Source organism: Podarcis cretensis (genome assembly GCF_951804945.1).
Source record: "Podarcis cretensis genome assembly, chromosome: 5".
In the NCBI taxonomy this organism is placed as follows: domain Eukaryota; kingdom Metazoa; phylum Chordata; class Lepidosauria; order Squamata; family Lacertidae; genus Podarcis; species Podarcis cretensis.
The window spans coordinates 26,897,469-26,909,618 of NC_137174.1; the positions used below are offsets into that span (position 1 = coordinate 26,897,469).

Genomic DNA, 12,150 nt, shown 5'->3' on the forward strand with positions numbered 1-12,150 from the left:
CAAATTCAGAAATGCTGGGCCCCCTTTACCCCCCCCCCTAGGTTGGGAAGCTCAACCGGGGATTGAATACTAGGAAAAGCTGTTTTTCAACCTTAAGTGGGCTTTGGAAAAGGTGAAGGGCACAAGGTCTTGCACCTTCGGATTCAAGAAATTGACTTGTCAAGAAAAATTCACAGCAATTCACTCATGCCATAAAGTGAAGATTAAACTCCCCAGAAGGGTACTCGAACTAACAGCATATATGAAGAAATGGGGACTAAAGTCCAACAGGTGCTTTCAGAAGTGAGGCTATGGATTCATTTAAGATCAGAAGGTTCCACTACTGAATGTCAGTGCAGTACGGAAAACAGGGTAGTGCCATTTTAAAAATTCAAATGCATAGTCCAGTCAATGCAGATGTTCATTTATTATTTACAGGCACAGGAAATGTAAAGCCTCGTTAATAAAAATTACTTATGAAAATGGCCTGCCTGTACCTGTGGGAAAATGCAGACTTGAGAAGGATGAGCAGGAAAGAGAATGGGTGCAACCTGAGGCTGAGATTCAAAGAGCTAGCGTAGACATGCCCGGGGACTTGAGATTTTCTCTGTCTTTGCACTGTTGGTACCCAATTCCACAGCACAAGCTGCTTTTGAAAGCACCACTCTTTTCAAAGCCAGTCCAATGAGCCACTTGGACTGGGGAGGTGGGTAGGGGGTCTGTTTACCAGACTCAAGCACAAATGTCTCTTCAGCGAGTGGAACTAGCTGCACAGTTAGGAAGCTAGGAAGCTCCTTCTTGCTGAGTCAGACCATCTATCATTCTCCAAATCCCAAGCTCCACATTACCTTCGTTTTCGAAAGGATTGGGGCACCTCGGTCGAGCAGCATCCGCACAACCTGTTCGTGGCCACTTCGTGCCCCGCAGTGGAGAGGTGTCAGCCCATCCTGTTGAATAAGGAAGTCATAACCCATTATTTTGGAGGGGCATAAATGAAGGATGCAAGTTGAACACATTTAAACTGTTCTGGGATACCCCCAAAGGGGGTTGGAGGAAATCTTTATCAATTTATGTTACATTTTCAATGTATTTCCTCCGTAATGGAGAAGGACACAGAAAAGCACTGTTGCTTATTTCCATTCCACACACAACTGTACTATTTCCAGAGAAGTAGTCAGGTTAGTCTGTCCCAGGCAAGAAACGCAGAGAGCCTTGTGGTACCTTGAAGACTAGCAAACAGTAGCAATTGATCTGATGGGATAGCACCTCTTGGCAGGGGGTGGGAGGAACTGCCACCTTCCAGGGTGGGTTAATACTGGTGAGGTTGAGGCTGGGCCCCATAGCACCCTGACATCACCACCTCCTTCCCAGCACTGCAATGGCACCCTGCCTACTTGGCCACCCCTGCCAACACAGTAGTGACATTGATTTGCAAGGTTTTGTGGACCATAGTCCAATTCATCAGACGCATTCTTCCCCAGTCCCTGTCCCCGCTGCTGCCACACAGGTAGAGTAAACAGCGAGACCAGGAGGGAACAAAATGCCAAAAAAAGTACATAGGGTGTAAATAGTGCATCATTAGCAGTGGTTATTCACAAACAGTTGAGTTGAAAACAGATGTCCCGGTGAGCCAGTTAATAAACATAGTTTGACTAAAAAAACAACAACACCATGTTCCAAATCAACACAACAGCGATCGCACTGAAACTCTTGATAAATTGTAATTCTGAGGTTCACAGAATTCACAGAAAAGAGTCTTTCTCTCCGTGTCTCTTACGTGCAGGGGCACACATAAATGTGCTGTGCTGTACGCAGCCATTTCAAGTGCCATTAAGGCAGCTACCTATCCATATCAGATTTACCTCACGTTTATTCACATCTTTGCTTCCTTGGCACTTCTCACATTGTTCCTGTAGGCCAGAGTGTCAGCTAATGTCAATTTAGTTAGGATGACTCAGGCAGATTGTGACCTAGCGTGCTTACACTGTTTCACTTCGTAAATATATAGGCTGAGGCAGATTTTACCTATTTGCCTGGGTTTTGCTCATAAAACTGAATGCCGTGGTTCCCCATTGTATTGTTCAATGTTTGCGCAATACGTTCAGTCAACAAACAAAACTTAAAATCTAGTCTCTTATTGCACCCAGAGATTCAGTGCTCCGGTCTGTATGACCATATCTCAGCTTAATAAGCAAATTCATTCACCTTCACATGCAGCCTCTTTATTCCTCCCCTGGCAGCATGAGAAATCCAATTAACCATCGCTTCCCATTTCATTAAAACTGGGAAGTTACAGTTACCAGGTTCAGTGAAAGCTAAGATATATGTTTGCTGTGGTTTGCTGTTGGTTAAATACCCTGGCTTGTTCCAAAGCTGGTAACCATAGTTTCCTAAGTTCGGAGAAAATAGGAAACTATGGTTTCTTAAAGACCTCCTCCTTCGGATTGGTCACATTACAAGTGGAGGAGCTAAGGGGATGTGAGTGCTAGGAAATGGCTCATCTACATCTCGGTCTACTAAGCTGAAATATGATTATTTATTTTTTTATTTCATAAAAATTTATATACCGCCTGAATGTAGGAAAAAACCTCAAAGCAGTTTACAAAATGATCATCCAAACAAATCCTGCGTGTCAAAGGATTGACGCAAGATTTTAAAACCATTTAAGTACCCACCAGAACAGAATTAAAGTCCCACTGCTATAACAATGAGGAGAAAATGATATTCAAGAATGCCAGCAACCCAGCAGCTATAAACAAGATCTGTGTAACATGTAATTTAGGTGCCACTTTATCCCTCTTATTTATTTACACAATGTCAATCACCTTCTTTCCAAGCACTTTACGGTTGTGCGTTCAAAAAGGCGTTGATGCACTCTGAGCACATAGTGTGCTCATATTAAATCTGTCGTGGTACATTGGGGAAACATCTTTTAGGTTGAAAATTACAGTGTCATTCCTTCCTAATTGTTTATCTTTTTCACTGAGATTGCATCCTCTATTAACTTTTTATTATTTTTATTCTTAGGACTGAAGCCACAATCATGCCCAAAATGCCTCTGTGAAAACTTTAGATCATTGGATTATTTGACCACAAGTTAATTCTGGATCTGAGCTGGCTTTATCAGAAAATATGGTACGGGGCAAACGGGTAAACCAAGACTACATCTTTGGAATTTTCATAATTTAGTTGAAATGTCATTTGCAGACAGCAAACAAAACTAGGTGGACTTGGGTAAACTTTTGTACTACAGTGTTCTGTGCAAGGCCAAAACTTGGTGCCCCCAAATGGATCTTCCCAATTATGGACCTTCTCAATTTTGTGCCCCCTTGGCTCAACGCCCTGTGCAGGGGAACTGTCTGCACTGCCCCTAATCTGGTGCTGCAAACAAACATAACTTCTTGTGAACTTTGAGTTCTAAGAGGCAGGCCTACTTAAGCAGAAGTTGCAAGGAAGGCACCATCCCCCACCCTCAGTCCCATTTTTGCCTTAGTGGGGACAGAAAGCAAAGCACACTAGTATTTCTTTTTGCTCTCATAAGGGAGATCATTCCATCACCTGAGAGCCACCACAGAGAAGAACCTCTCGCATGCTACCTCCCCTCAAACCACAGGCTGTGGCAGGAGTGCCAACAGGACCTCCCCAGCTACAACAAAGGTGGCATTTTTTCATCTCTGTCGAGCTAAGCAGTTAGTCCCTTATCTCTCTCGCTCTGACCTTGCCACTGTGATCCATGCGACGGTCACTTCCAGGCTTGATTATTGTAACTCACTCTATGTGGGGCCGCCCTTGAAACTGACCCAGAAACTCCTGCGGGTGCAGAATGCCGCGGCGAGACTCCTCACGGGGTCCTCACCGTGGGAGCACATTCATCCGGTGCTGTCCAGCTGCACTGGCTCCCAGTGGAGTACAGGATCAGGTTTAAGGTGCTGGTTTTAACCTTTAAAGCCCTATACGGCCTAGGACCCTTGCACCTATGGGACCGCCTCTCCTGGTATCTCCCATGCCACCTTAAGGCCTGAAAATAATAACACCCTGAAAATCCCAGGCCCCAAGGAGATTAGACTGGCCTTGACCAGAGCCAGGGCCTTTTTGGCCGTGGCCCCAGCCTGGTGGAACACTCTCTCACAGGAGACCAGGGCCCTGCGGGATTTGACATCTTTCTGCAGGGCCTGCAAGATGGAGCTGTTCCACCAAGCCTTTGATCCGAGTTCAGTCTGATTCTTTTCTTTCTGTAAAGTAACAAGTATTAAAGAGGCCTCCTAACCCCCTCACAGGTCCTTTATAAGACCAGTGATAACACTCGACCCTGGAGAATATTAACCACTCTCAATTTTACCCATGGACTGCCATCTGTCCAGATTTTAATTTGCTCTGAACTAATTTTAAGATGTATTTTAATTAATTGATTGCCTGTTTTTATGTTCTTATGTTCTTTGTATACTGTGTTAGTTTTATGATGTTAGCCGCCCTGAGCCTGGCTCCGGCCAGGGTACAAATAAATTATTATTATTATTATTATTATTATTAAGCACATGGAGACATTCCACAACTGCGGAGAGGTTCCCCCTCCACGCATCATACTTCACTTGCCAGGTGAAGCCTGAGTTTGAGCAGTTTCTGGAAGGAACATTCTTCCTGAGATGGACTGAAAGATTCTTGACAGTGAAAGAAGAAGAAGAAGAAGAGTTTGGATTTGATATCCCGCCTTTCACTCCCTTTAAGGAGTCTCAAAGCGGCTAACATTCTCCTTTCCCTTCCTCCCCCACAACAAACACTCTGTGAGGTGAGTGGGGCTGAGAGACTTCAAAGAAGTGTGACTGGCCCAAGGTCACCCAGCAGCTGCATGTGGAGGAACGGAGACGCGAACCCGGTTCCCCAGATTACGAGACTACCACTCTTAGCCACTACACCACACTGGCTCTGCTGAAGTCTTGTTACCCCAAATAACAGCTGAAAAAGCTCAGAGTGAGGAACACTTCTCTTGTTTTGCTAATCAAGATAGCAGTGAAATACTTTCCCCTTCCACAGTCTGGCTTCAGCCTTTCTGACATGTGGAGCAGCCAGCAGGTGTTGAGCTACAGGTAGTTTTAAAGTATAGATTGCAGCAAAATACATTTTATTCACAAACAAGAGAGTCCACAGAAAAGCTCTGTTGGCAGAGCCAGGAAATTTTTACTGGGGATGATTCTGTCAGCATCAAACACCATAAAATGCATATGATATTAAATAAAAGGTAAAGGTAAAGGTACCCCTGCCCGTACGGGCCAGTCTTGACAGACTCTGGGGTTGTGCGCCCATCTCACTTAAGAGGCCAGGGGCCAGCGCTGTCCGGAGACACTTCCGGGTCACGTGGCCAGCGTGACAAAGCTGCATCTGGCGAGCCAGAGCCGCACACGGAAACGCCGTTTACCTTCCCGCTGGTAAGCGGTCCCTATTTATCTACTTGCACCCGGAGGTGCTTTCGAACTGCTAGGTTGGCAGGCGCTGGGACCGAGCAGCGGGAGCGCACTCCGCCGCAGGGATTCGAACCGCCGACCTTTCGATCGGCAAGCCCTAGGCGCTGAGGCTTTAACCCACAGCGCCACCTGCGTCCCTGTTGCCACCTGCGTCCCTGTTATGATATTAAATAAGAGCCTTTAAATAACAAGATCCTGACATTCATAAAACTGCATGAAAGACAGAACAGCAACACTTCTTCCTCACTGAACAAGGCAATTGTCTGAGTTGGTTAGGGTTTTCCAAAGTAATACGGATATCTGTCAGAGGGAGAAAAGCTGACCTGCAATTCTCTCTCTCTTCCTCTCTCCCCAACACCTAGCTACCCAACCACCTCAAAAAGGCAATAAAAGATTTCAGCAAATTTATACTCCTGCTCAGGGCTTTTTTCAGTAGGAACTCGCAGGAAATCAGTTCCAGCACCTCTCAGGTGGGCGCCATTTCCATTATTACAGAACAAGGGAGGTGTTCATGATGAGCTCTGGTACCTAGAAAAACAGCACTACTTCTGCTTAACCAACAAATGCTTCCTACCCAAATAACAAAGCAAGAAAACAAAACAAAGCTAACTACAGGATTAAATATGATGTGTGGATCAGTGCTTGCTTTAAATGCCCATGGGTTGGGTGGGGAGACAAAAAAGGTTAAAGCAAGCCACTGCAAATTCACCAGAGCTGCTCTGTATCTGAAACAAGGGGTTTCCAAGAATGTTTATTTTCTGGGCAGACAAACTGTAGGAGGATGTGAAGCATAAAATACATTGCACACATTAGGATACATCCATCCTCTGATACAATGCTCCTGGAAAGGCTCTGGGAAAACCTTTACAAACAATTATGACATTCGGCAGATTAAGAACTCCCTAAACATGCATCGATAGCAGATTAACTGCATCATCTGTTTTATCTAACCTTCCACAGGGCCTTCTGACATGCAAGCCAGTAGGAGAAAAAATAGGAATCATGCTTTAATGTAGCATTTGAGTAACAGCCTTTTGTACACGCACCCTGCTGCTGCTTGGGGTTCACATTTTTACACTGGTGCTGAACCTTGAGAGCTGTTCTCAGAGAAATTCACTACAATGAATGTGAGGTAATATAATCTCTCCCCAAAATTATAATATAGCCAGGGGATTTATTTGTGGTACCTAGAGCATTTTTAAGGCTAAAATAGTTTCCTATTTGCTCCCACTTCCTCCTAAGGCAATGCTTTATTTAAATGTGAAAAATGTGGGGTTTCACATTTCTAAAAATAGGTTCAGAAACAAGTAAATACATTTAAATTTCACTGCACAAATGTCAATTTTTCATATGCCAGTAGAGAATTGCTCTGAGAAGCATGGAGCCCAACCATAGACTACGCAGTGTTAAGTCAGAGGATGACAAAGTTGGAATTTAAAATTGCAGTTCAACTCTCCAAATTTGAAAAGATGCCAATATTAACATTTAACTGGAGCAAATTTTAATATCATCTCTACATAGGCATCATGTAAGTTTACTAGTTGTACTACAAGACGGGAACAACACATCATCGCTCCGCCAATAAAACCTGTGGTCCTGCTAACTCTTCCTCCTTTCTTCCCTGTAATATTAAGTAATGCAAATATAATTGTGTGAAGTATTTGGCTGCTCCACTTCACTGGCTGACAACTGCAGGGTGGGGAAACTCAACAGTGCAATGATATGATGACATGTGCTTTGCATTACTGAAATTTACCAGGAAAGAGAGAGAGAGAGAATAGGAGGCGAAACAGGGCTGCTCCTTTTGGCGATGGCCATGTGTTGGCCTTAAAGTCTAGACCTGACCTAAATGCCTCAAAAGTGTGGGAGATAAAACTTTCTCATTCATGTGTGTGTGTGGTGGTGGTGGGCATGATCTACTCACGCCCATTCATACAGAGATGATCACAAGCAGCCCTGAATATATGACACCCATAGACATGGAAACATAGTCAGACCATTGACTGGCAGCAGCTCTCTGGTGTTTGAGGCAGGAATCTATTTCCAGCCCTACTGAAGATGCCAAGAGACCTTTTGCATGCCAAGCGTGTGCCCTACCACCAGGCTATGGTATTCTATGGAGCCCTCCCCATCTCACTTCACAGACTCTCAACCAGGCATGTTTCCACTGTGCCAAGTGATGACCAATATTGGGGAGGCTCCTCCACGATGCATGCTCAGCAACCTGCCTCTCACCAGGTCACCAGCATAGAGGGCAAAGTCTGTCCCATGTGACCACAGAAGCTGGGGAAGGAATGTCAAAGGAGAATGTACAATCCTTGGGATATGGGACAGTTTAGTTTTATATATTCCATTGTGGTTACTGTAAAAGCACCAGCCAGCCTGGGAGATCATGAAACTGTACATGCAGCATGTTTTTCCCCCTGCAGATCCAAGAGCTGGCCTTTCAGTTCAGCTGTACCGCAGTAGATTGAAGATTACAAGCGCTTACTGCTAATCCCGGGTAAAATGTGCTTGCTGCCTGTGACAAACACAAATTCACGTCGGCAAGCCTAGTATCAAGGCAGCCAAGCTAACTCCAGCTAATTTAATCAACTTCACTAAGTATGTTTTATTTGGTGAAATACATTCTGGAAGACAGAGAAAAGGGAGACACGATAAGAGAGGCGATGTTCAGAGGGCATGGGTTGTATGAAGCAGCAGCAGAGGCAGCAGCGTTTTTCACTCGAGAGCGCTCTGAACAAACCAAACAGTGAAATTTGTCATTGGCAGACTTCTCCAACAGCTGCCAATGCAGGGAAATTGACACAGCAATGGACTCCATTTATTGGCCATTGCATTTGTTATGCATTTAGCTCTTACATCACTTGCTAGCTGCTGCGTATTGAAACAAAAGGTTCCCTTCATGTATCATAAAAAAGACCAATCCTCATATGAGATCCAAAATCAGCTTTACAATTTGGGGAGTCAGGCCTAGACAATGCTTGGCTCAGGGATGTGTAAACAGACAGGGAAAGGGAAAGGGTATAGCTATTCAGCCAGTCTCCACATGTTCTGGTATCAGAGCACACCCTGCAGGAAGAGGGAAGGGGTTACCGTGGATCAAGATCTTAACAGGAGACAGAATCTGAGACCATATCTTTCACTGACATTTTTCAGTTTTGTTTCTGGGATGAGTATGGGATGGAGACAGCTTTAGCGGCCCTGGTGAAAGATCTATGCCTGAAGATCTGAATGTTTCTCAACTCTGCTTGCTAATTCTACTAGCCTGTCAAATATGAGATGCTTTCAGTACTGCGGATCATATCATTATCTTGTGCTGTCTCCAGCAGCTAGTAGAGTTTCTCAGTTAGCTCCCCAACAGCTTTTTTCTTTGCTAGCATGCAGCAAAAATAATAATAAGCATTTTCTATAATAAACTTTCTGTAGTAAGATGCATTTTTTTTTCTTTGATAGTTTCACTAATATACCAATTTTTGTGCACACTTCCCCTGAACATATATATTTTTCTATGTGTTTGTTTGTTACAGAACTGCATCATAAAATTTGGAGAGATGGGTTTCAAAAAAATAGCTGCGCTTCAGTTTGGGAAGCACAAAGCAGGTAGGTTCAAATTAAAATGTGAACCAGGCGAAATTTCACTTGCATCTCTATTGGTTACCGTGTGATTCATAGTCCATACTCTTGTGTGGCCCCACTGCAGATAGTTTCCTGCCCAGCGAGCTCCAGTGGCTCAATTGCTCCTGATCTTCATTAGTTTATTATTTTTATAAATCCTTCTTTATTAGGGGCTTAGTCTGCTTGAGGGTCTATCATTATTAGATAAGGTCTGTTGACTGATCCCTCATTTATTTTGTTCCTTTTAAAAGTTTGCATTGTAGTTTTTATAATAGTTTTACATTGCCATCTGCTGTAAGTGCCTAAGAGTTTTGGATTGTGGGATATAAATCTATCAAAGAACTCAAAAGTAACAACCATTTCAGTGAGCCACACCCAATATACATATAGGGTAATAAAGGGTAATACGGTAATTCGTAGACAGTCTTACCCTTGTTTTGGCATCAATTTTTGCTCCTCTGTCAAGCAGCAGCTTAACCATGTTGGTATTCCCTCTCTTTGATGCTACATGTAATGGAGTGATATCATTCTGTCAAAGGAAACAGAGGAAACCAAGTTAGATTTTAAGAAGCATTTATATTTTCTTTTGACTGACCCTGTTCCACACACTCTGATTCCCAAGGTATTTATTTTTATACAACTAGAACTCGGGCACTGGGTTGAAAATCTCTCTCTCTCTCTCTCTCTCTCTCTCACACACACACACACACACACAAAAAAAAATACACAATTTTTCAGGGCTACACGAAAGCAACGTTCATGACATTCCCCTTTCCAGTACCTGTACCTGGATGGGAGGCTGTGCAGATGCACCCCTAAGCAGTTGCCGTGGGCTACAAACTTCCTGTGATGTCACAAATGGACAGGGTGGCTGAGGGGGAAGAGGCAGTTACTAGTGGGAGGTGGCTGGATGGGAAATGCTTGGATGCTCTACGTACGTATGCCACCTTGAGTCCCATGAAGGAAGAAAGACAGGATAGGAATCTAATAAATATCATATTTTTCGCTCTATAAGACACACCAGACCATTAGATGCACCTAGTTTTTGGAGGAGGAAAACAAGAAAAAAAATATTCTGAATCCCAGAAGCCAGAAGCCAGAAGAGGGATCGCTGCTTTCACTGCACAGCGATGTGGGATAGCTGCACAGCCTGCATTCGCACCATAAGACGCACGCACATTTCCCCTTACTTTTTAGGAGGGAAAAAGTGAGTCTTATAGAGCAAAAAATACAAAATGGGCCAGCATCTCTCTGCCTCCCTCTGCTGTTCTCTCTGAGCCACCTTTATGTGCTTGCAAAATCTATCACTTGAGGCAGCTTTCTTACCTTGCCTTATGGGAGGAACCCCCTGAGAAGAGACTGGAAATGTTTGTGCATAATTAAAAAAATATATGAGTTGGATCAAGACATATACTTCCATAAGCAGAAAGAGTCCTTCCGTTCACAGAAGGGACTCGGAGGATGTTTGGGTGGGTGGGTGGAGGCAATTTTTGCCAACTCTCCTTCCTAATGCAGCCCCCTGCACCAGATCCTACATTGTTCTGAAGGGTTCAGAACCTCCAGAGCAGCTTTTTCAGGGGGCTAGCAAGGGAAGGAGGAAAATAAATAAATCGCCTTTCTTCTCCTTCTGCCCAAGGAAGCACCTCAAGAGTGAAATTCCGTTCCTCATTAGTTTGGATCTAACCCTTTATCTTCAAGTTTTGAGTTTCTGTTTAGCAAGACAACCATATGCAAATGTGCTGCACATTCAGGACAATTACGTAACAGGCTCATTCATGCACAAAGATCCAAGACCCAGCTAGATGCTTTCTGCATCCTGCTGAATTTCCTATGCTAAAAGTGCTTCTCGATGCCCGATGCGAGTGCCCAAATGTGCACATAGAACAAATGAACATAATGATTTAGTTTTTCTGAATGGGAAGAACAGGCACAATACTACAGTGAAGATAAGCTTTGAGTTATGCTTTCTACGTGGTGCTATGGGGAAGTGACCAAAAGCCATCTGGATAAAAATGATACCTTGCTGAATGAGTGAGGCCATCTACATGTTAACCATCATTTTATCTGTTGTGTGATTGGTGCACCAGGGATGAACCAGATGCCAACAAATGCCGTCACAGGTGCTGGGGCCACCAGCAATGCCTGCAGCAGTGTGCCATGCTGTGAGTTGCCTCGCTCAGTAATTTATTAGTCTCATTTATATCCTGCCCTTCAGGATACAAATTATTTCCAAGGAGATTCACAACAAAAACAGAAGCAAAAGATAAATGCAGTGAATATCAGGGTGACAACAAAGCTCTGGCATGCCAGAAAGGATAAGCGAATACATACTCCCACAGACACATGATGCTGTAATAAAAGAGACAAGGATGGAAAACCCTATTGCTCCATTTGCTTAGAAATCATAGCCGTTGAGCCAGAAAAGACATATGGGGGGAAAATGCTCCCTCACTACTTTGCTTTCCCCCATCATTGCCGATGCACCGTCAAAAGTGAAATTTAGACTGTAAGCTTCTTGGGGCAAGGTCTGATCTTCTGCGTGCTGTTTTTATTCCGTACAGTGACAGGTACACTGGTGGTGGTATAAATAAATAAATCATCCTCAAATCCATTGCCTTGACCAGCCAGATACAACTCTAAGACGCGAGATCAATAAAAGGTATCAGGTACATTAGCTTTTTGCTAATGGCAAGCTTCTTGTGAGCTGGTAAGGCACCGTTGCAAAGAGCAGTACCTGGATCAAATCCTGCCTCTGCCATGAACTCACTAATTGGCTTCAGAACTGCATCTCTGCAATATGGGAATACTATTAGTCTTCCCTATTTATCCTGCTGACCAGCAGGAGTGGAGTTTGCCTCCTGCAGCCAGGCCTGATCTTCATGTTTCTAAGGACGGTGCTGTGAAATGAGCCACACTTTCACAATCCTTTCGTCTTCCAAGAAGAAGCACCTGAACTTCATTTTTATTTGACAACTCACTTTGATGATCTTGTTACCAATGTGAAACAATAACCCACCCACCCCCACCGACAAAAGACAAAAAAACCCCAATCCATAGTCCTCAGGCTGTAGCCATGTCAGCAAGACGGAATGAT

At 44.0% G+C, this 12,150-nt stretch overlaps 1 protein-coding gene across 18 annotated transcripts in view; it reads right to left on the reverse strand.

The window, feature by feature from the left end:
* The window catches only part of ANK3 (ankyrin 3), a 388,986-nt gene that overhangs the window by 114,837 nt on the left and 261,999 nt on the right, over nt 1-12,150 (reverse strand). For all 18 annotated transcript variants that reach the window (XM_079975546.1, XM_079975564.1, XM_079975542.1 and 15 more), the window contains 2 exons: nt 9,487-9,585; nt 828-926 (listed from right to left, as the gene is read on the reverse strand). In XM_079975546.1, the coding sequence (XP_079831672.1) occupies nt 828-926; nt 9,487-9,585 (198 nt within the window). The remainder of the gene's footprint in view (nt 1-827; nt 927-9,486; nt 9,586-12,150) is intronic.